General features: G+C 38.8%; 2 protein-coding genes across 6 annotated transcripts in view; both read left to right on the plus strand.

The window, feature by feature from the left end:
* The first annotated feature begins 701 nt into the window (after positions 1-701).
* On the plus strand, positions 702-14116 carry mapre1b (microtubule-associated protein, RP/EB family, member 1b). 4 transcript variants are annotated; one of them, XM_068732898.1, is made up of 7 exons: positions 702-776; positions 3463-3593; positions 4667-4812; positions 7601-7802; positions 7891-8000; positions 8194-8346; positions 9540-14116. In XM_068732898.1, the coding sequence occupies exons 2-7, from the start codon at positions 3473-3475 to the stop codon at positions 9582-9584; spliced, it is 777 nt and encodes a 258-aa protein (XP_068588999.1). In that variant the 5' UTR covers positions 702-776; positions 3463-3472; the 3' UTR covers positions 9585-14116. The 4 variants fall into 4 exon arrangements, with proteins under 4 accessions (XP_068588999.1, XP_068588996.1, XP_068588997.1 ...); XM_068732895.1 differs by having other exon boundaries at positions 721-893; positions 3460-3593; XM_068732896.1 differs by having other exon boundaries at positions 721-893.
* Positions 14117-16811: 2695 nt separating this feature from the next.
* The window catches only part of acss2 (acyl-CoA synthetase short chain family member 2), a 26827-nt gene continuing 21610 nt past the window's right edge, over positions 16812-22028 (plus strand). For both annotated transcript variants that reach the window (XM_068732904.1, XM_068732905.1), the window contains exons 1-2: positions 16812-17672; positions 20118-20313. In XM_068732904.1, coding sequence (XP_068589005.1) covers positions 17546-17672; positions 20118-20313 — 323 coding nt within the window. In that variant the 5' untranslated portion in view covers positions 16812-17545. The remainder of the gene's footprint in view (positions 17673-20117; positions 20314-22028) is intronic.

The raw sequence follows: 22028 nt of genomic DNA on the forward strand, positions 1-22028 counted from the left end.
CAAAAGAGCTTCAAACTAAAATATTTTAGAAATTTGTTTTGAGAGGTCAGAAGCAAAATCAGTAATACAGCATGATGGAATTATTACATCTTGGCAGAACATTTGGAATTATGACAATAATGGTAGAAATTACAACAAAATTCAGACGTCAGTGAGAAGTGATGGAAGTAAAAGTAGAAAAGAAGATGTTACTTTCTGTAGATTAAGGTTCAGACATACAGGACTCAACGACACGTTATACATCATGAAAAAGACAGTGTCAGATAAATGTGAGATATGAAACTCTAAAGAAACTTTTGAACATGTGCTGATAGAGTGTAGGAAGTTCAGTGTGGAAAGAGAGAAAATGAAGGGCAGGGTGATAGCTTTAGGAAGGGAGTGGAGAATCAAAGGACCGTTAGAGACAGGGGACAAACAAATTCAGGTTAAAAGGGCTTTATTTACATTTTTGAATGGAACAGGTTTAATATCCAGAATATAACTTCTATATTAAGTTTTTTTTGTGTGTTGGTTTGTTTTTATTTTATTGATAAATAACATTATTATTGTTTTTAAATGACAACTGTCATAAAGGCATGATGTTACACACTCCAGTACAGTAGGTGGCGGCATCCATCTTAAACGTTGGTTTGTAGTCCACCAATAAAGAAGAAGAAGAAGAAAAAGACGTTTAGGCGTTACCCCCTGGTTACCCCATTCCGTCCTGACGTCAACAAATTGGTTCTTCCGCTGCCGGTAGAGAGAACTCGAGCTGCCAAGAAGAAGAAAAAGAAGAAGTAGGTGTAACATCGAAACAATTACAGATAACGTTAGACCTCTTTATGACACAGAGTTACAGTCGTGAAAAATAGCATCATCGTGTCCAAGATTTTGTGAAAGCCAATCCACTCCAGGTAGGTTTAACTACGCTGGAACACGGCGTCATTTAGCGGTATTAGCCGGCATGTGAGACGGCGGCTGGTTTTGAGGCAGCTAAGCTCTGTTAGCAACGATGCTAGCTTGTGACTAGCAGGGACATAATCGTTTGATTACGAGTAAACCAGCTAGGGAGAGGCTTCCTATTTATATAGCCCGCATCTGTAACTGTTGGATGAAGCGATGACAAAGCCTTCGAGCTCCCATACTGAAAGTTCACCGCATTAACAGTGACAAGCTAACTGAAGCTAGCGGGGGGATTGGTGAGTTCAGGGCGGGGAAAACGTCTCAATGTCCGGTTCACAATGGCCGGTGGTCGAGTTTAGCTGGTGACAGAAACTAAATTATAGCTACACATTGGTCGCCAATACAAGCAAAAATGCAAATAAATAAATATATTTTCTGCACGAGCGGTTAACTAAAAATATACTACCAGTCTGTTGGTTAGCCGCATAGCTAAGCTAGCTATTTAGGGCGCTAGCTAAGTTATCTGGTCAGTTGGCTAAATGCCGCTACCATTAGCTCACAAGTTTCTCACCGGGGGCCCTGTTGCGTTTAGCTAACGGTTATTTGATATTAGCCGGAAGTAGTCGAGCTGCATTAACGGTTATTTTATTATTGACACATTCAATTTCCCGTCATGTCATTAAACCTATGACATTTAAAAATGCGTCACCTTTTGTCCAAAATCTAAGTTCAGTGGTAAATTCAGATTATTTAGAAACTACAATAACCACAGAGCGAAAATACTGTGTTACAAGTAATAGTCCTGCACTCAAAAAGTATCAAAATCTACCTAAAGTCAAAGTACTCATTATGCAGAATGGCCCATTTCAGAATAATGTAAACTATATTACTGGATTGTAGTTGTTAATGCATTTATCACTTTAATGTTGCAGCTGGTAAAATGGGAGCTATTTGAATGCCTTTTATAGATAGATTGATTGGTTGCTAGGTAGCTTAATCTATAATAATATATCATAGTTTTTAAGTAGATTTGTATTAAAGATCTACCAAATTGCAAAGTACCTAAAGCAATGAGCAAAAATGTAATGCAGAGTAGAAGTATAAAGTAGCATAAAATGGAAATACTAATGTAAAGCACAAGTACCTCAACATTGTATTTAAATACAGTAGTTGAGTAAATGTTGGTTGCATATTAATCAGAGAAAATGATCCATTTGAGAAGCTGGAAGCAGAGAATGTTTGTTAATTCTACATAACTGTAACTGAATGACTAGTTGATATTTGTTTTAGCTCTAGTACAGTATTAACATTGTTAACCTAGTTCATTTAGCTGCATTATATTGTTCTGCTTTGAATCCATTCAATACATTTTGAATTACAGTGTTGAGTGGTTTTTGTTTCTCAACATCTGACAACTCTACGCTTATGTAGAAGCAATATGTGAAACAGTGGCAAACGGGTAACATTCAACAGTTTATTCATATGACAGAATGTGTTTACCAACACATGACAGCATGATTGCTTACTAATAGTTTAATATACATGTGATATCATCTACCACGATCAGATTATTTGTTTATCTAAATACAATAGTTGACTATATCTGAAGAGAACCTGACCCGACTGATTACTGTAAGGTCCCAGCTAGTACTTTCAGCTGTTGAGGAAACAACTGGCCTGGTCTCACCTGGAACTGAGCCACAGCAGAGACTGTGGAGGAGGGTTACTGCTGCAACTACAGACCTTTTATAGGGATGTATGTAATGATTGTGGTACATACATGATGACTTAAAACCTCAGTTACTTATTTTTGTTATGAAGTAACTGAGCATAAGTAAAGCCCAAAGCTGGGTTGTGTAAGAAGGTTTCTAACCACAAATAATCTGAAATGAGAAGTCATTTTGGAGGCCAATTTTCAGATAGCTTTTCTCCATATTTCATGTGATCAATAAATCTAAGTGACTTGTGTATTTTATTGTGTTACGTAGCTCTAATGATTAGTTGATTAATCGATCAGTTGATTAAAAGAATATTAATCCTCATCTATTTTGATTTTAATTGCTTAAATGCCAGTAAATCACTGGTTCCTGCTTTACAAATATGAATATTTGCTGCTTCTTGTTATCTTATGATACTGAACTAAATATTACAAAAAGAGAATTTTTGCTTTGAGAAATTGTAAATGGCATTTTTAAAAATATATTCAGAAATTTTACAGACCGAATAATTAGCCGAGAAAATACTCTTTTAAGTGACTAATTGCCAATGAAAGTAATCGTTATTTTTTTTAAAGGGTTAATTACTTATTCAAAGTCCATTGTTTATCTGAGAATTTGTCTCTTCACAAATAATTTCAGAAGTAATAACCACTGTTGCTTTGTGTGTAAATGTGCATTCGGCAGTTCTTTATCAATGGAACATTCCTCATAATGATGACGCGGCATCAAGGATGCATATTAACTCTCCAGTCACCAGCTTTGTGCCGGTACATTTGGATGTGACCAGTTGGTTTGTCTGCTCTACCTTCCACTCTGACAGATAAAGCAGTCGTCATGTAAATCTTTCCCTCTCTGTCAGCAGGTGACCGACAATGGCTGTGAACGTGTACTCGACCTCAGTGACCAGCGACAACTTAAGTCGTCATGACATGTTGGTCTGGATCAATGACTCTCTACAAATGAACCTCACCAAGATAGAAATGTTGTGTTCAGGTAAGAAATGCATTTGTTAAAAAAATCTTTCTCATGTTATGGGAGTCACAGATGTTTTTTATTAACGATTAGTCGTCAGACCTCTTGAAACAGTTCCAGGTGAGTGTCGGCATGCATAATGTTTTGCATCACCGTGTTGTACCGATGTTGTACCGCATAGGGCCAGTTGCCGCTGATGCTGAATAAGTTAACATACAATGCAAAACACTGAAGCTTCTGCTTTTATCACATGAGCCAATAAAACAGGTTCTCATATGAGGCTTTGTTTTCATCAAAGAACATTTTTATTTTCACAGGGAGCAAACGGCACACAGTGTGCTTTTGTTTACTGTCTTAGAAGGTCTAATTCTTTATACCAAAAAAACCCCACTGCACGGCCGTTGCTGATGCTGGTTTAAAGGGCGATTGAGGCCAATGGAAAAATGTTGTCCTATTGCTTTAACCCTATAAACCGATAATACTTCTCACTCCTTCTTTTCACACCCATCTGCCTGTGCATACATGCGTTGTACTCTGCAGATTGTCTGTAAATTTGACTGTAAATATCCAAACCATCAGCTCTAGTGTGTAATACACAGACGTGTCAGAACAGCATATGCAGGCACAGTTGGCTTTAATCGCAGGTGGACAGATACAATAACCAACTGGCTTTTCCATCTGCAGAGTTCACATCAAAATAAGAGATTCTATCATTTTAGAAGCACTATAATAACTATAAACCGTCTGGAGCCTCTGTATTTCAAATCATCTGAGTAGTAAATGAGTTTTGGGATGAAGTGAATTTTAAGATGTCTCCTGTTTGTAAATTCCCGTCATGTACCCTTGAGCCAGGTAGTCAACTCTGAGCTCTAGTTCATTGACTAACAAAAAGAGCTACAGGCATGTTGTGTGAGTGTGCCATACCTGTTTTTAATATTCAAATGTCTGTTCTCACTTGAAAGTTCTTGTTTTTAGGCGTACTCTCATTTTGAATATTCAGCGCACACGGAGTCATTTGTTTTTATTTTACTGTATTGTGCATTAAGTGGACTTGTGATGTAATTTTTTTTTTGTTGATCATTTTAATTGTCAAGGTGCTGCATATTGCCAGTTCATGGACATGCTGTTTCCCAACTCTTTGCCTCTGAAGAAAGTCAAATTTGGTGCCAAGCTGGAGCATGAATACATCCACAACTACAAGCTTCTGCAGGTTTCCTTCAAAAAGATGGGAGTCGACAAAGTAAGTAACATCACACACATTTTGAAATTACATGACGCATCCTACATGAGTGCACAAGATCTGAAAATATATGAAAGAATTTCTGATATTGGAGGGCACGTTTTTGTTGTTGGTTGACTTCCCTTTTGAGGGCTTTGAGGCAAAAATACCATTTTTAAACAAATACTATATAATGTATTTTATAGTATGTAGCCCTCGTATGTGAAATGTTCATACAGTCTGAAACCTGTGTCGAGGATAAGAGCTGTTCGTCATTATCGCGATTTAGGAGGAAATCGTCGTGTTCTGGTTCAGTTCACGCGGTCACTCATTAACGTTAAACCGGAACACCTCCGGATCTGGTTGCAGGTTGGTTTTTTTTAACTCAAAGTAGAATGAAGTGAATGGTCATAATAACTTTTATGACCATGAAACATGAGGCCCAGATATTGATGAGATGATGAGGTCAAAGAGCTTAAAGAAGAGGAGGCTGTTTGTGTAGCGCAGCTTGACGCAGGGCTGAGCTGTAAGTGGAGCTGGCCCTGGATAAAGGTGTTCACTGTAATGACCACAGCCTGTGTACCAACAGCCCCAAGTTGCTCCTGAGGGCCCTGAAGTAATGAGAGTGTTAAGGTGCCTGTACCTTCATTTCAGCGGGTTGCTAATGCAGAGGTGTGTATAGATTGGAAGCTTACAGTTAAATCACAGCTATTATATTACCCGTGATAAGCTACTTTAGCCAGAGTAGATTATCAATTTAATTTAAGTAATTGACCTGGATTGAATGCATATTAATTGCAAATAGAAGATAGGCTACAATTCTAACAATTGAACTTACCATAACCCATTACATGTCATTTGAAAGACCCTGTTCACACCATGCTTTTTGCCCAAAAATGTCAGCGGACGTAATGTCACAGACAATCAAATCTATGAGGAATCTTCATCCAGAAATGTGCCAATCTGGCTAAGGTTGCATCTTCTGGTGCTGTTTAAAAATAAAAGCACATGAAAAGCTGTTAATGTGGAGCAGCTGTAGTGTTGGTATCATATGAATAATAACTTATTTACAGCCGTCATCAGTAGCCCTGAAAGTGAGCGAACATGAATTATGTTGCCTGATACCCATCAGTCGTCCCTTCCTGGTATCAAATGGTATGAAACTCCTGTCGTCCTCTCCCAACCAGCTGAGCTGCCTCTGCTGATCTGATCATGAGTCATATTGTTTTTCCTGCTTTGTTAGTCTCACTGTGTGTGTGTGCGTGCGTGCGTGCGTGCGTGCTCTACATTTTCATCTGTCAAAAGAAATGTATCAGGAATGACCCGATACAACATGATAATTATATTTCGGTTCAACACATTGTTCAGCTGCTGCCTTGTAAAAAGTCATGCATAGAAAGTGAGCTGATTGTAATTTCTTTGAGAACACATCAGAACACTTCATAATGCTTTGATATTGCCAACAAAGAAGGAAAAGGGCAGGGCCGATCCATCTTAGTCATCATTTGTTTTCAGACTGAACATGCTGCAGCTTGCAGGAATATTGACAAAGCTGCCATAATTAATTCATGTTTCAACTTCCTTTCTTCCTGCCTTCCATTTGTTTTAAGTCGTTCTTTTATCTGTGCTGTGGTTGAAATGCCTGGACGGTGTTGACTCATGGATAAGTGTAACAGAAGCTTGAGCACGTAGAGCACATCGGTGTATTCATAGCTGCTCAGGGTTATAATCCCGGCATTGTGGCTGCATCGTGGACTTCTCCCTCGTGCATGCTTTGTGTATTGTCTTCCATCGCTGAGTAAGGGATTTACTGCTGACTTTATTTATTTATTTATTTATTTAGCTGCTGCTCTCTGCTCCTCACTGTGGCTTTGATCCTGGCCCGCTTTGTTTTTAATATGTGCCAGTACTCCGTCCATACATTTTTTTTTTATTTTTTTTTTTCCTCCATCATTTTATCAAGAATGTCAGTAGTGGCTCTCTGAGTCAGTGTCGCAGTGAAGGATGTCCCCATAGAGCCGTTAACAAGTGTTCTGTTCCCGATACCGACACTTATGAGATGAACTACTGAAGTATCGTTTATATGTCTGTAATGAGTGACATTTTTGATTTTATTTAAATCTGTAGTCTTGATTCCTAAGTATTTTTTACTAAAGATAGAACCACAGTATTTTATGTGTATGCACTAACTTGTGTCCAGCACCAAATTAGGGAAAGTTGACACTGAATTCTTAGTCATAATGTCTATTTTTACTATTGAAATATTAAACATTGCATGATTTGGATTGTAATTATCTACAATGTATTAACCTTGTAATTATAAGTTTGGCTTATTTTTTTCAAAACGACCACAAACTAAATATTTCTAAAAAGCATGGTGTCAATGACTAGGTATCTAATAAAAGGTGTGATTTTGGTGTTTGTACCAAAACAAATATTCTCTATTGACAGTGATACTGAAAATGTAACAATACCAGCAGTGGCACAGATACACACTATGTATGCCTAGTGCCTTCACACTATTTTACTATGTAATATACCCTTTTACATTCATATAATATATCACACAACATACATTTGATGTATTGACAAATAGCAAAAAAACAAGACTACAAAATGGAGTATATGAATTGAAATGGATGCAAAATATAACAAAAAAACATTCTACAAGCTTGGAAACTGCATTATCTGTAGAAGAGAGGCATTCACTTGATTAGCTGTTAGAGCTTAATCCTTGAAATTAAATCTAATCTAGCTTGAAGCAACCTGTCCAAACATCCTGGTCCTGATTCTCTCCTTTTGCTTCCAGATCATTCCAGTAGACAAACTGGTGAAGGGGAAGTTCCAGGACAACTTTGAGTTTGTGCAGTGGTTTAAGAAGTTCTTCGACGCGAACTACGACGGGAAGGAGTACGACCCAGTTGAGGCGAGGCAGGGCCAGGATGCCATGCCCATACCCAACACTGCCCAGTCAGCTCTCACCAAAACCCCCAAAAAGGCCCTCAGTCAAGGTCAGAGCGCTGGCTGGTTTGAAATCAAATAGAGGAATACTGGTAAGTTCTTCTCCTGCTCATAGACTTCTTTTTCTCGCCTCTTCAGCTCCTCAGAGGCCACCTGTCGCCAAGGTAGCGCCCAAGTTGTCTCTCGTCAGTGCAAGGAAGCCGAGGGTGGGAGGAGGCGACGAGGAGAGGGCGGAGCTCATGAATGAGGTCAGCCGTACAGCATGAAAACAAAAACCTGCACCATACAATTAATATTCAAAAGTGAAATAATGTGTTACTTCTCCAACAAGCCAATATACAAAAATGAGCTTTGCTTGTGTCTTCAAAGAGGACCTATAAATGGAGTCACCTGATGAGTAGAAACAAAACTCAATGTTGTTTTGGCCTTTTTTCCCCACAGGTGGAGATCCTGAAATCTACCATTCAGGACATGGAGAAGGAGAGAGACTTTTATTTTGGTAAGCTGCGGAACATTGAGCTGATTTGCCAGGAGAGGGAAGGAGAGGTCGACCCCACGCTGCAGAAAATCATCGACATCCTCTACGCCACAGACGTGAGTTCTCATCCGTTTGTATGAAATGAAGTTCAGTCATGCGATTCATTCTGAAGTCCATTGATATACAAGTTTCAAGTAATTGAATTACTCAACAGAATTCTGTGAAATGACAGTCATTCATAATTTGAGCAGTATTCTATGTTTTTGTTATTATATTTGTCAATAAATTCCATAAAAAGACCCAAACCAACATTGAACGTGTCAGTCAAAGCCTGACAGATCTTGTTTCTCTGTTCCATAGAAATGAATTTAAAACGCATCAGTGAGCCACACTGTTGTACTGGGTGACATGTTCCTTTTTTACCATGATCACACACGCACTGTAGTTTTATTTTGGCTCAATCCCACATTCACCGTCCTAATCACTGGAGCACTACATGTGGATCAAGTGTTTTGTAAATAATAATGTCTTCAGTAGGAACCAGTGGGCTTGGAGCCTAAAGCCACAGACAGGAAGTTAGACAGTGTTGAGGGACGGACTAAGACATTGTTGGTTTTGGTCATTTCCTGTGATTTGTTGACATATTATTCAATTCTTCTATCCTCAAACAAAACCCAATATATTCAATACATGGGAGTTCAACTCCGGATTAAAGCCCATTTGCTCAGCTGGTAACAACTGCTGATGTCGTTGTAAATTCCTGCAGAGGAATGGCATGCAGCTCGCTCCCTGAGGCTGAATGTTTTTAGTGGTACTTGGTCTAGGCGTACTTTACGTATCTTGCTTCCTTTTTGTAAATTTGACTTTCATTGCTCTTTTTTTTTGTTATATTTATTTTTCCTTAACTTTTTTTCTTTTTTTTCATATACAAGGACTATGCCTTGGTGTTCTGATGCATGGGGGTCACAGTAAATGTAGGAGAAGAAAAAACTATTCCTGCCAAAATGAGGAATATAAATTGGAAATTGACATTAAGAAATACACAAAACTTCCCTTTTTTGAGATGAAAACAGCTATACTATATTTTTAAAAGAAGATGGTGGAAGGATGTAAAATATTGACTTAATGTGCAAATCACAGTAGGAAAAATATGCCAAAATAATAAGTTGAAGCACATTTTGTCAGTGTGGCTGATTTTTTTTCTTTTCTTTTTCTGGAGTACCAGAATTATTTTTTGAATATATGTTAGAATTTAAATATTAATTTATTCATCTCTCTATACACCCCCCCCCCCTCTCTTTCTCTCTAGGAGGGTTTCGTGATACCGGATGCTGAAGAGCAGGAGGAGTTTTAATCAAAACGGCAAGCAACTTTTCAATTAGATGCTGTGGTATACGAACCCACCTCGAGATCTTCTTCAAGCCAAGACGGCCAGTTTGGTTTTATATCCAACACCAAACCTGACCTCGACTTGTGCCCCACCCCAAACACCTAACATCCCCTGAACCTGCCGGACTTCTTCTTCTAGCCTTCAGCTGCTGTACAGCTCGGCTCCTTTTTTTTTTCCCGGAAACATCCTTTTACCAATAATCAACAACGCCTCGGTCACGGCCTCTTCTTCCTCGAACCCGTCAGTCTGCGAGAGTTTCAGGCCCCCACCCCCCTCACCTGTAATCCCATCCTTCCCAAAACCAGATCGTGCTGTACATATCTGGTTTTTGTAATGGACTTGAGTGTGAAAAACACGGTAATGTTCTCTGTGTGTGTGTGTGTGTGTGTGTGTGTGTGTGTGTGTGTGTGTGTGTGTGTGTGTGTGTGTGTGTGTGTGTGTGTGTGTGTGTGTGTGTGTGTGTGTGTGTGTGTGTGTGTAAATATCAATTTGAAAGAACCTCCTCTGAAGGACCCGGCTGTCAGAACACCAATCACTTTGTCCCAGACTAACCCAGATTGTTTGTTTGTTGTTTGATGGCACTGCAGCCATTTGTGCCTCTCCTGTTGACACTGAATTTTATTCATTTGGAGGAAGATGCTTGCACAGAAGTGAGGAAAATGTAGAAAGGAAAAAAAAAATTCCATCTAAAACATTAAGTTTTGCATAATTGTGAACCGAATCTGAGGTGTATTTTGTATTTTTGCTAGCTGGTCCCAATTTTAGTCATGCTAACAGAGTTTTGTTTTTTTGAAATGGTGAAAAATGAAACTTCATTGAGCCAGCAGGCTTTCTGAAACATCATTTGCCAGGTAGATTGAGCCGATAGGGTTCTAAGCTAAATGAAAAGAGGAAAAAGCATCTTGTGGGCGGCACACGTCTCCACTGAAGGGCTCAGGGTTTAGTGTGGGACAAGGCAGCAGTCGGGTCTTCTCTTGGCCTTTTATTTCCACCAAGGGTACGTCCTGATTTTGTCCTCTTCAGAAGAGCTTTTGTAAATGTATGCTACTGTTTCATCACATTTCTCCCCTTCACTCCATTTTCCTTTTTTTACATTTTTTTTTTGAGTTTTCTCTGTTTTGAAAAGGGTTTTGGGCACCTGTCAGTCATGATTTCAACTTTATCCATTTGTTTTCTATTTAGTTTTTTTCCCCACACTCACTAAACTGGTGCTCTGTTGGAGAGATCTGACTTGTATCAGATATAGAGAAGTGTTGCTGTTTTTTGTAGCAGATCAGTCTTTTTTTTTTTTTTTTTTTGCTTCCACATGCGTCCGCTCAACCTCGGCGTTCACGTTTCAGGCTCCTTAAATGTGCAATTCTTAACTCCAGGAAAGTGGCTTTCTCTGTGTGGATGTGAGATGGCAGCCTTTTGATCAACATGCCAATGTTTAGTAAAAAGTACAACAACAACAAAAAAAAAAAAAATTAACAATGATTGTTTTGAATGTTTTGACTTTTTGGAGTCTGTTTTGTAAGTCCATGCACTGTTTTTTTTTTTTTTTTTTTAAATATAATACCAGTGGTCCTTAGAATAATTAGTGGTCCAGAGCAGCCACATTGCAAACACTATGAGCTCTGTCTGTGGCTGATCAGTGTGTTCACTCCATGTAGCCGACCATGAACGTGGCTCATATGCTTCTTACAGGCTTTGACTGGTGCAGTGATAAATCTCTAATTACTCATGTTGGATTTTTTTCCGAAGTGGTTTAAGGAAATGTGCGATCAATGAGTTGCCGCATTGAAAGCATATTCCTTTCTGGGAAATCCAGACGGGTGTCTTGTTTCCTCTTTCTGTCCCATTTCCACTCCCCGAATGACCAATTTTAATATTAATATTGTGGATCTGATTTGAGACCAGTTTTTTTCCACTGTATATTTGTACCTATCTTGAAACAACACAGTAATGTTGATTCCACACAAACTGTTAACAGCAAAGGTGTTCTTGGAATACATAACTTTATCAATGGCCTTATTCATAGCATTTTTCTTTTCATAAGAAAACATTTTTCATAACAGTTTTTTGTTATTATTTTACATTAATGTAAGTCTGCTGTTTTGGGCAAATGTTTGTATTGTTAGTCCTATTTTAATGTGTTCTAAAAAATAAACAACATTGGAGGTATTTTGGACAATAGCTGAGATGTGTCAGGGTGCAGCAGACCGCTTGTCTTCCATCTAATGCCCATGAAGCAAACAAAGAAATATATATTCCTGGTGTTTCACAGTTGCATTTAATTCAAGGATTTCTGTTGAATTATTAGTTTTTCTTGAGTCAAGGTGAATAGGTGATATAAATGAAATCAAAGATCGATCGGGGCGGAGTTTAGCATATTCCTCTGGACAAACGTATCAGCTGCTCTCCATCAGCGACTCAGACGTGCAGTTATTTAGTGTTTAAGTGTTTCAGCGACGTGATTCAAAGCAGTGCCAGGGTTGAATGTTTCACACAATCGGAGGGTGCCTGAAGTTTTTTGTTTTCTGGTAATTGCCTTCAGTAAGACCACATCTAAAACAACAAATCAATATTTTGACCTTTTTTAGAATTTATTTTCAAATCTTACTTTTTTTTTTTTTTTTTCAGAACGTATGCTTTTTCCTTGACAGTCCAAAGAATTATTTGAAGGATGATGCCTTAAATTATGGTGATGTGCAAGTGCAGTAACTTCTTTTTTTTTTTTTTTGTCTCTGCACTGCAGCACAAAGGGATTCAAACCAGCAATGAACTTTGGGTTAAAAGTCTACGTGAGTTTCAGCTTTCATTTGAGAGGTTTCACATTCATTTAAGGTGAACACTGTAGGACAAGTAGCCTGTTTTACTCGCAGCCACCCAGTGTTTTGAGAATGCAGGAGGGCAATGATCAGACGGACGATTCAACCAAGTTTTGTCCACATTCGTTACCTCATCAGCCATATGGTTCAACTTCTGAAGGCAAAAAAACCCTCTGAATAAGCTGGAAGTGAATCTGGCTGAAGGCCTGACACACGGCACTGTGTCTGTTGATGCCTGAGTCACTGCAGTGTCTGAGACTGAATTTGACCAAATATTCAATATGATTGTATTATGACACATTTTGGTCACCTAAAACTGGGGTTCTGTGACTAAAACAACCTTCATTTCCTCTGCTGTTCATCTGAACGTGGAAGTAACCCCACAATAAATTTAAGCTGAAACGGAGCAAATCTTAAATGTAAAATCCAATGTGCTGAAGTACAGAGACAACACAACCAACATTGCTACTGAGGACAATGTGCAGGGTTCCCCAAAATGCTTCTTGCTGTCAGGATCTTTTGCCCTCATTAAAGCTTGTGAAAAGACAAGTTACTGTAACTTAAAAGCTACAATTGGGATTATTAATTTTGAATGAGTAGGGTTTCCTGCAACTAATGAACATTTTCTCAATTAATCGAGTGTTACATCTATTTTCTAGGATGAATTTTCAGGAAGTAGTGAAAATAATTCTTCAAATTCAGGTGTAAGCACTTAGAAACTCCTTTTATTAACTGTTTTTTTTTTTTTTTTATCCTAGTAGTAAAACCCGTTCATGTTTGTTAGGTAAGTTAATGCCAAGACAAATCGTAGCACACCGAGGACAAGAACACACTGCAGGACATGAACATTTCCCTCTCTCTGTATACTGTGAGCCCTCTCAATGCAGGAAAACTTTAACCTGTCAACAGAACAGCAGCTTTCTGGCGTTTCGAGCAGTTCTGACAAATGTGTGTTGTCGAGCCTTAGCGAAGAAGTGCTTTTTGTTATGCAACGTTAAAGGGGGAGCGAGCAGATGTCCTCCTTTTTACATAGTGGCCTCTGTTCTGAACCCAGTGCCAATGTATCCTCCTCCCTCCTCTAACAGTCACCTGTCAGGTGTGATTTGTAACATAATGAGGTCTTGTTTTTTGTCAATTGTCTGGTTTTCCTGAAAAGTCATTGGAAGTAGTTGTGTGTTGACTCCTGTCTGGTTTAATGATGGTAGTAAAATGTGTTGTATTGAGTGTTACTGAGGACTGAGTGGGGTGTTTGATATCGAACTCTGGTACAACAAGTTTCTTTGGACGTTTTCAGTCACACACGCCTCAAAGAGTTTATGCTCAGCAGGTTTTGGCCTCTCTGGGGATTCATAACTAGTATCTATCAAGTACTCATGACTGGTTTAAATCAACAGGTTTCCTTTGCTGATCCCCAGTTTGGCTTAAGTAATAAAGCATCATACGGTGTGTGTTTTTGTTTTACCAAAAAGGCTGAGCAGAGTGAAATAATGGCTTTAAAGGTAACAGTGGTGCTTGTGTGACCGCTAACCTTTTCCCCATCAACAGTCAGTGCTGATAGGTGTGTACACTGTGAGTCTCTCGCCTCTCTGTTTCTGCTGGACTTTAATGTGTTTGTTATACTCCGGAAAACCCGGTTTTCTTCAATCAAGTTTGGTACAGACAATAAAAACATTATTTCCACGTCAACACTGGACTGTTTTTTTTTGGGTTTTTTTTTAAGAGATCAGCAGTGTCATAAACTTAATGTTCACAGGTTTCAAGTTCCCAGTAGATATACAATTAATATTTCATGAATAAGAGTACACAGCCATGCAGTGATGAGAGAAGTATTTAAATCCTTTGGTTAAAGTACTAATACCACACTGAAAGTACAAGTAGCTGATCCAAGAGGCTAAATATGAAATACTAGTTTGTTCAGCTTAAGAATGAAGAGAATGTTCTCAACACATAAAGGAACATTTCATCAATTCAGTCAACATCAACACATCTGGAGATACGTGGTTTTCAGTGGACAGGAAGGGGATGAAAACTGTAATCTGAAAAATAACAAAAAATGTTGAGTAAAAAGTACAATATTTGCCTCTGAGATAGTGAGTAGAGGTATTAAAAATACACATATAAAGTACAAGTACCATGAAGGCGTAACTTGACCTAAATGCTCACGATGCTGGTAGTATGTTTACTGTGTTAACCATCTTTGTCCCGTTTTTTAGCAAACATTTTGCAGGTATTGGGTCATAAACTAAAGTAATTGGACAAGTTTTGACATGACGCTAGATGAAAAGTCAGAGATTCACCAATGGAATTACAATTTATCTTGACAGTTTGCGCCAAATCACATAGCAATCCATCCAATAATGAATGAGACATTTCACTCAAAATGTGTCACATGTAGTAAAGTGTTTCCCTCTTTTAATGCAGAGGTGTAAAAGTGCAATGTCTTAAAAATATTCATTTAAAATACCAGTCCCACAAAGTGTGTGATTGTTCTACTTCAGTGAATACCTCCTTATGGTCTGCAGAAATGTTCATGCTATGTTGTATTATTTACTGTTTGGTTGATGGTTATCCCCGTTTTTATAGTTTTTTCACTGTCCCTTCTAAACATGCAGCAATAGAGGGGAAACATGATCGCATGAAGGAAACAGCAGATGAAAGTTGAAGACGAGGAAAACAAAGCAGTCTTTGTAAATCAGACGTGAGCCTTCAGTCCAGGCCTGAGGTTGACCTCTGACCCTCAGCGCTCCAGAGCTGTGACATCAGAACAGGCCAGAGGGGCTTTCATAGTGTCACAACTTAGCAGAAGTACTCAGACCCTTTACTGAAGTAAAAGTACCAATACCACAATGTGATGATAGCCTGGTAAAAGCCCTGTATTTATAATCTTGAACTTGTGTAAAAGTATAGCTGTATTATCTGTAAAAATTACCTTAAAGTATTAAAAGTTAGAGCAGCATGTGACTAGTCTAGTCCAGTGATAAATCTGAAGGGTTGTGAGATGATCAATGGAAATTTAGAGGGGAAATGTCTATTTGGTGGAACTAATAACATCTCAAACACGACAAGAAGCCCCAACTCGACACCGAAAAGATTCGGAATCTTCCTTGTTAATACTTAGCAACGTGCTTTATTTTATAAGCTGACATGTTTTTCTTGTTATAAATTTGAATCCGAATAGTAACTACCAAATAAGGCTGTCACAGTCAGATACTGAAGTGGAGTAAAAGGTACAATATTTTTGCTCTGAATTGCAGTGGAAAAGAAGTATCAAGTAGCATATATGGGGGAATACAAGTAAATTAGTACAAGAACCTTCAAATGGTACTAAAGTACAGTACTGGAGTTAGTGTACTGAGCTACATTCCACACAGTAGGAGTATTCAAAAGAGATGCTGAAGCTGAGGTCAAACCCTCTGAGAGCTCGGCAGTCAACAGCAGCAGAAGTTGAACATGTTCCCCACCTGCTGTTTGTCACACCAAACTGTACTGGTTAAAACTCAAATCAATCGAGTGCACGCGATCTGGCCCATGGAGGGCAGTGTTTGACAAGGCAGAGCTGAGTCTGTCAGAACAACTGTCATAGTTTTCTTAAACTGTAGATTAAATTAATTAATTAATTTCTTTTTAACTAAACAAACAGCAACATAGATTATTGGGTCCAGCTCTTAAAAAATTAAACAACAACAATAACATCATGCTACTTGTGTACATAACACACTCAATAAATAAGCAATTTAAATATACCAGTCGACAGCTGAATGTGAAAGTACTGTATTTATTAATTTGCCATTATTTTGTAAATTTTGTTTATATATATTTCTTATATATAATTCAACAGGCTTCACATATAATGTAATTATGTTACTGCATCTTACTGCAACACACACACACACACACACACACACACACACACACACACACACACACACACACACACACTATAATTAAGTAACATGACTGCAAAGGTAGGGAGGAAATCTCCACATTTATAACAACAACAGAAACAACTATAATAATAACAATGATATTAGTATGTATATATATATATATATATATATATATATATATAATAATAATGAAATAAAAAAATATAATACTCAAAAGATTTTTGCTGCACACAACATTATTGAAAATATTAAAACTCCCGCTACAAGAAAACCCCACTTATTCATTATATTTATTTATCCATTTATTGTTTTAACTTTTCACAATAACCGTACCCACTTGAACGCAACGAGGGGTATCATTTACCACTGTATTTAATTAGTCGTGTCAAATCGGAGCTTTCGAGGAGTACGTGAAGGCGCCGTGAGCTCTGATTGGCTGCTGCTCAGAGCCAAAACGAGCCAAACAGAGTTGAGCGTTCTCCTTGTCAAAAGAAGAAGAAGAAGAAGAAGAAGAAGCAGCAGAAGAAGAAGAAAAAAGGGCAGCAGCAGCAGCAGCAGCATTAGGCGACTGTCACCGTTGGGACAAAAACAGTTCACCTCCAGCCTCCCGAACAGCGTGAAACACACTTTGCTGACTGAAAGCAAGCTTTCAATTCAATATTATTAAAGAATTTAAAAAAACATTAAGTCTTTACAGCTAAAACAGATGCGCCTCGTCTCAGCTCGTCTTTCTCTTCTATTGGCGTGAGTTAGCTTAGCCTGTTAGCTTAGCAGTTAGCAGGACACCCACTCACCCGTGCGTGCCGGATTTAACACCATCAGGAGCTGACATATCCACCCGGAGCTGCACCGAAACTGACCCGGACTTTACTTTACAACCGAAACTTCTCGCGTTGGGTCCAAACGCGGCTTTTTAACGTACATTTTTTACATAACAGCAACAACAAGAATCCTGCAAAACAAGGAAGTGTGAATGAACTTTGCTGCTAAGCTAGCACAAAGCTAGCCCTGCAGCTGCATCGCTTCATTGTGCTGATTGCTCCTGCAGCTGAAAGAGGGTCCTTGCAGCCTCCTCTCCAGTCCTGCAGTGCTGATATCGATTATTTTTTTGAAAGCAAGTCGATATAACCATCGATATCCAACGAAGCTAGTCGGTTAGCGTGTTCTGCTACAACGTCTTTCAGTTCAGATTAATAACTCGGCAAAGAGTCCAACAAACGTTTCAGAGATGATTCCCGACAAAGTGCCGAAAGAAGACGTCTTCCACGGGTCTGAGGACTTGAAGAAGAAGGCTCACGTCCCCAGCTTTGACAAATATAAAGAGCTCTACTTGAAATCCATAGAGAACCCTGATGGTAAGCCCACGTTATCGTATTTCCATCCAGTGGTTGAAAGGAACTATGTTCATTTACTCAAGCACAATTCTGAGGTACTTGTAGGATATTTATTGATGTATTTACATTTTCTGCTACTTTTTACTACTCCAGTACATTTATGATAACCCTAGTTACTTTGCAGATTAAGATTAATACTACTAAATATAAATCAACTAATACAATGTGATGCATTTTTTATTGAATCGTTTATTGAAAATAATTTAAATTGGGATCCGACCAGTGTACAAAAAACAAGCAACACGTGCAGTTTTATTATTGACAGATAATACAGACATGCTGTATACATTTTTACGAAAAGTATACAAGTAGAACCGTGTAAAAAAATTTCACTTTTTTGGAGATCCTTTGAACCCACTTTTTCCAAGTTCAGTGTGAACAAGAAAGCCGTAGAAATAGACAACATAGAATGCTGCTCCCACCTTTTCATATAAGATGCAATGGTGAGTGAGAAACGTCTCACCTGTGATGAAGTGCATCGCACTGCGACATATTGAGTCAAGAGACTTTAGGGGGGAGGGAGAAGCATGTGTGTATATTTACAATATTGCTATAATCAAGTGTATACAGTCTGATATTCAGATAGTCAGATCCCAAGATAGGGGGGGGGGGGGGGGGGGAGATTACAAAGCTGAAGTAATTACAATGAGCTCCACCTTTATCAATTGCAAGTGATCAACAACATTACCCAATGATCTATGTTATTCTGAAATGGGCCATTCTGCATAATGATCACTTTTTTAAAGTTATATTTTGATGCTGAATACACGCAGGACAGAGTACTTATACACTTTTACTTCTTCCACCACTGTCTTAATCAATCAAGTATAGAGCACTTCAATGAGGAGTACACCTGCCACATGCAATTTAAAGGCAGCATCTGACTCCATAATGATGCGTTAAAGCATTTAATTTATGAAGTGATGGCGCAAATATGTTTCAGAGCTGCAATAACCACTAAAGTAAACACAGAAACCGCAAACATTTTCCACATAAGTTTTTTCTGCGGTGTCAGAGGGGTTTGAGTTATTCAGATAAAACGCATTGTCCGATTATTGAAGGGTGTCTGCAAGTATCCGGCATTACTACAACTTTGTGATTCTAGATTTTTTAATTTTTTTCAGAATAAGTTGATGAATGGTTACAATAGTAGACTGAATATATTCTGCGTTTGAACTGTTGGTGGAAAAAAAAGAGCAAGTTGAGTAAATCTCCTTGAGCTGAAAGAAATGTTTTTTAAAAATGTTTTGGTATTTATTAGACAATAATATTACTTGGTAATTGTAAAAAAAAAATTAAAAAGCTGGCACATTATAAATTGTGAAAATAATTGATAGTTGCAGCCTTAAATGAATTGTTTGTCATCTTTTAGGAAACTGGTTCCAGCTTCTCAACTGTGAGGATTTCCTGCTTGTCCTTGTCTTAAGTCACAGTAAACTTATTATTTTTGAAGATTTCATTTTTTGACTCAGGGAAATTACAATGGCCACTTTTCACTTACATTTTTGACGTTTTATCAACCAAACAATTATTCAGGACGATGAATTAATCAATAATGGAAATAACTGTTACCAGCATGGTTTGTCCAAAACATTGTTTTTGATAAGTGTTTTATTTTTTAAAATATTGCGTTTGACTCATTGTTACCTGCGGACAGCCTGTACCGAAGGGTTTATTTAGGGGATTCTGGTAATACAGAAGCAACGTGGCCTTTCCGTGTTTCTACTAAACTTAGCAGGCAGGAGGGGGGGGGGGATTCTCCATCTATTGTTACTCAAACAGCTGCTCGTATCATTTCCTTGAAAGTTTGGAGGCTGTGTGAAGAACCTCAGATGCAATCAAACAGGTTCTCTTCTGCGTGTGGAATCTGGCTTTAGGGTAGATCCGTCTGACACTGGACTCTGGAGTTTATTGATTGATTACACACATCAGAGTTGTATCAAAGGGAAGTCATGATGTTGGGTGATTGTGATTTGCACTAATGTAGCTTAATGAAGCACAGGACATGCTGGCCTTAATATAAGTCTCACAAAAGGAAATTTAACGGGAAGTTACAGCAAGAGGACAATGGGACACTTAATAATCACCATCATTAAGTGGTAAACTGATATTGTGACAGTTCAATAGTGTAGTTTAACTGTCTCACTGTGACTGCGTGTTTAGTGCATGGTGCCGTTTTACCTGATGCATCTTGTAACTGTGATTTGCAGAATTTCCACTCCTGTTCAATTTGAAACATTGTAGCAATCAATAAAAAAAATACAGTACTGATGCATGAACATGATTTCATGCATGAGTATTGTCCCTGTAGGACTTCACAAACACATCTGAGATGAGCATCTTCCAAGTGGGATTCAGGAACATATTCATTATTTCTCTTTAATCCTTTTTCTTTGTGTCCTGCAGAGTTCTGGGGCGACATTGCCAAAGATTTTTTCTGGAAGACCAAACACACGGGTCAGTTTCTCGACTACAACTTCGATGTGACCAAAGGTGAAATATTCATCAAGTTTATGGAAGGAGCTTCCACCAACATCTGCTACAACGTCCTCGACCGCAACGTCCACGAGAGGAAGCTCGGCGATAACGTGGCCTTCTACTGGTTAGTGTGTGTGTGTGTGTGTGTGTGTGTGTGTGTGTGTGTGTGTGTGTGTGTGTGTGTGTGTGTGTGTGTGTGTGTGTGTGTGTGTGTGTGTGTGTGTGTGTGTGTGTGTGTGTGTGTGTGTTCTTTGTGAGGGTGTCTCTCTGAACAATAACTGGATTGAATACCAACAGATCGAATGAATGGAGCTGCAGTCAACCTCCCTTCTTTGTCTCTCTCTTGCTTGCTCGCTCGCTCGTGTGCGTCTGTAATATGAGACTACATATAGCACTGCACTTGTTCCTGTTTGTCCTGAAAGGCCACTCTTTTCTGTCTGCAGCATTACTTCTTTTCATTTGTTCCTCTCAAACCCTTTCATCCTCTTTTTGCTCTCCTCTCCCTCGTTGTGTCACTTGCCTCCGGTCGGTGATGTGTCCTGATGCGAATGGTGAAGCAACAGAGAGGACTACAGTTGGACCTCACGGGGCTTTATAGAGCAGGGTTGTCCAGGGAGAGGGTGCCGCAAAGCGGGATTTAAAAGTGGCAGAGATGCCAGAAAACATGTCCTTTTCTCTGACTTTTATCTGCAGGGAAAGTAGTTAGTAGGGCTGCAACAATTTATACAAATTATTTAAAAGAATTCTTGTTCAAAATACAATTTTCTGTTGATCGATTAATCGACTTTTCAGCTCTAGTCCAAAGTAAGGCTGCAACAAACATGTAGGCTATTTTTTTTTATCTGCAGATATATAATATTGATTAATGATATAGTCTCAGAGCCACTGTTGACGTCTTTACACTTTCTTTACAATTTAAAAAATTCATCTCTCTCTATTGCTTTTGTATTGCGTGAAGGTGTCTCCTTATCACTTTTGTCTGCTAGAAAACAGAAAGAAGCCAACAGCTAACTGTACTTGTGTGAAGCTACAGCATTTTGACAGTATGCAACTTGTGTTATAGCGGAAAGTGATTTAACATTACATCAGAAAGCTATGTATTATTAGGGCCTTGGCTAACTACAGCAACTTGCTAAAACATAGCTAACATGCGCTCGCTAACAGCAAACTCGTCTCATACGATCATTTCAACTATGAGCTGCCCCCCTGGTAGACGTAGGGTGCTGAAATAATCAGCTGACATGCTGCAATATAACTTTAGCTAGCTACAGGCATTTTGTCATCGTTTCAGCGCTTGGTTTCATATTGTTGTGTCAATTGTTTTGCCCTACGGTGGGCGTGATTTTCACAGTACGAAGCGTAGCGTTCTGTCTATGCTCGACTCGGTGCGCAGAGCCCTGAAACCCTTGAACATGTTGCTGGTCTGAATTACACCCACCACGTCACCGCACGTTCTTGGCTGTGGCTCGGTTCCGAGAGCAGGTCATCCACGAAATGGAAGTGTACTTGGGGCAAGGTACTGAACCCCAAATTCAGCGCTTTTAGTGGTCAAAAGACCAGAAAAAACACGATTTATATGCAAGTTCAAGTTTATCAATACACCCTTCAAGTGGGAAGTACGAACAGTTCTTGAGATAAGCGAAGGACTCACACAGTCGTACAGACGGATTGATTCCTTGCTTCATAGTTGGATAATCAACAGAGCCTCTTTGTCTCAAACACAAAGTTGATAGTGTTTTGACTGAGGATGTTCATTAGAAACGGAAACCTTCCAAGTGAGAGGATACCATCAACAGTATCAGTAGGAGAGTTCATTACTTGTTCCTTTGAGAGAAATTA

Source organism: Cebidichthys violaceus, unplaced genomic scaffold (genome assembly GCF_023349555.1).
Source record: "Cebidichthys violaceus isolate CVI_PGR_0920_01 unplaced genomic scaffold, fCebVio1.0.p SCAF_6, whole genome shotgun sequence".
Lineage (NCBI taxonomy): Eukaryota > Metazoa > Chordata > Actinopteri > Perciformes > Stichaeidae > Cebidichthys > Cebidichthys violaceus.

Coding starts and splice junctions, on each gene's coding strand:
- mapre1b (XM_068732898.1), top strand. CDS start 3,473: ATGGCTGTGAACGTGTACTCGACCTCAGTGACCAGCGACAACTTAAGT. Junction 4,813..7,600: donor AAAAGATGGGAGTCGACAAA/GTAAGTAACATC, acceptor TTTTGCTTCCAG/ATCATTCCAGTAGACAAACT. Junction 8,001..8,193: donor GGGCGGAGCTCATGAATGAG/GTCAGCCGTACA, acceptor TTTTCCCCACAG/GTGGAGATCCTGAAATCTAC.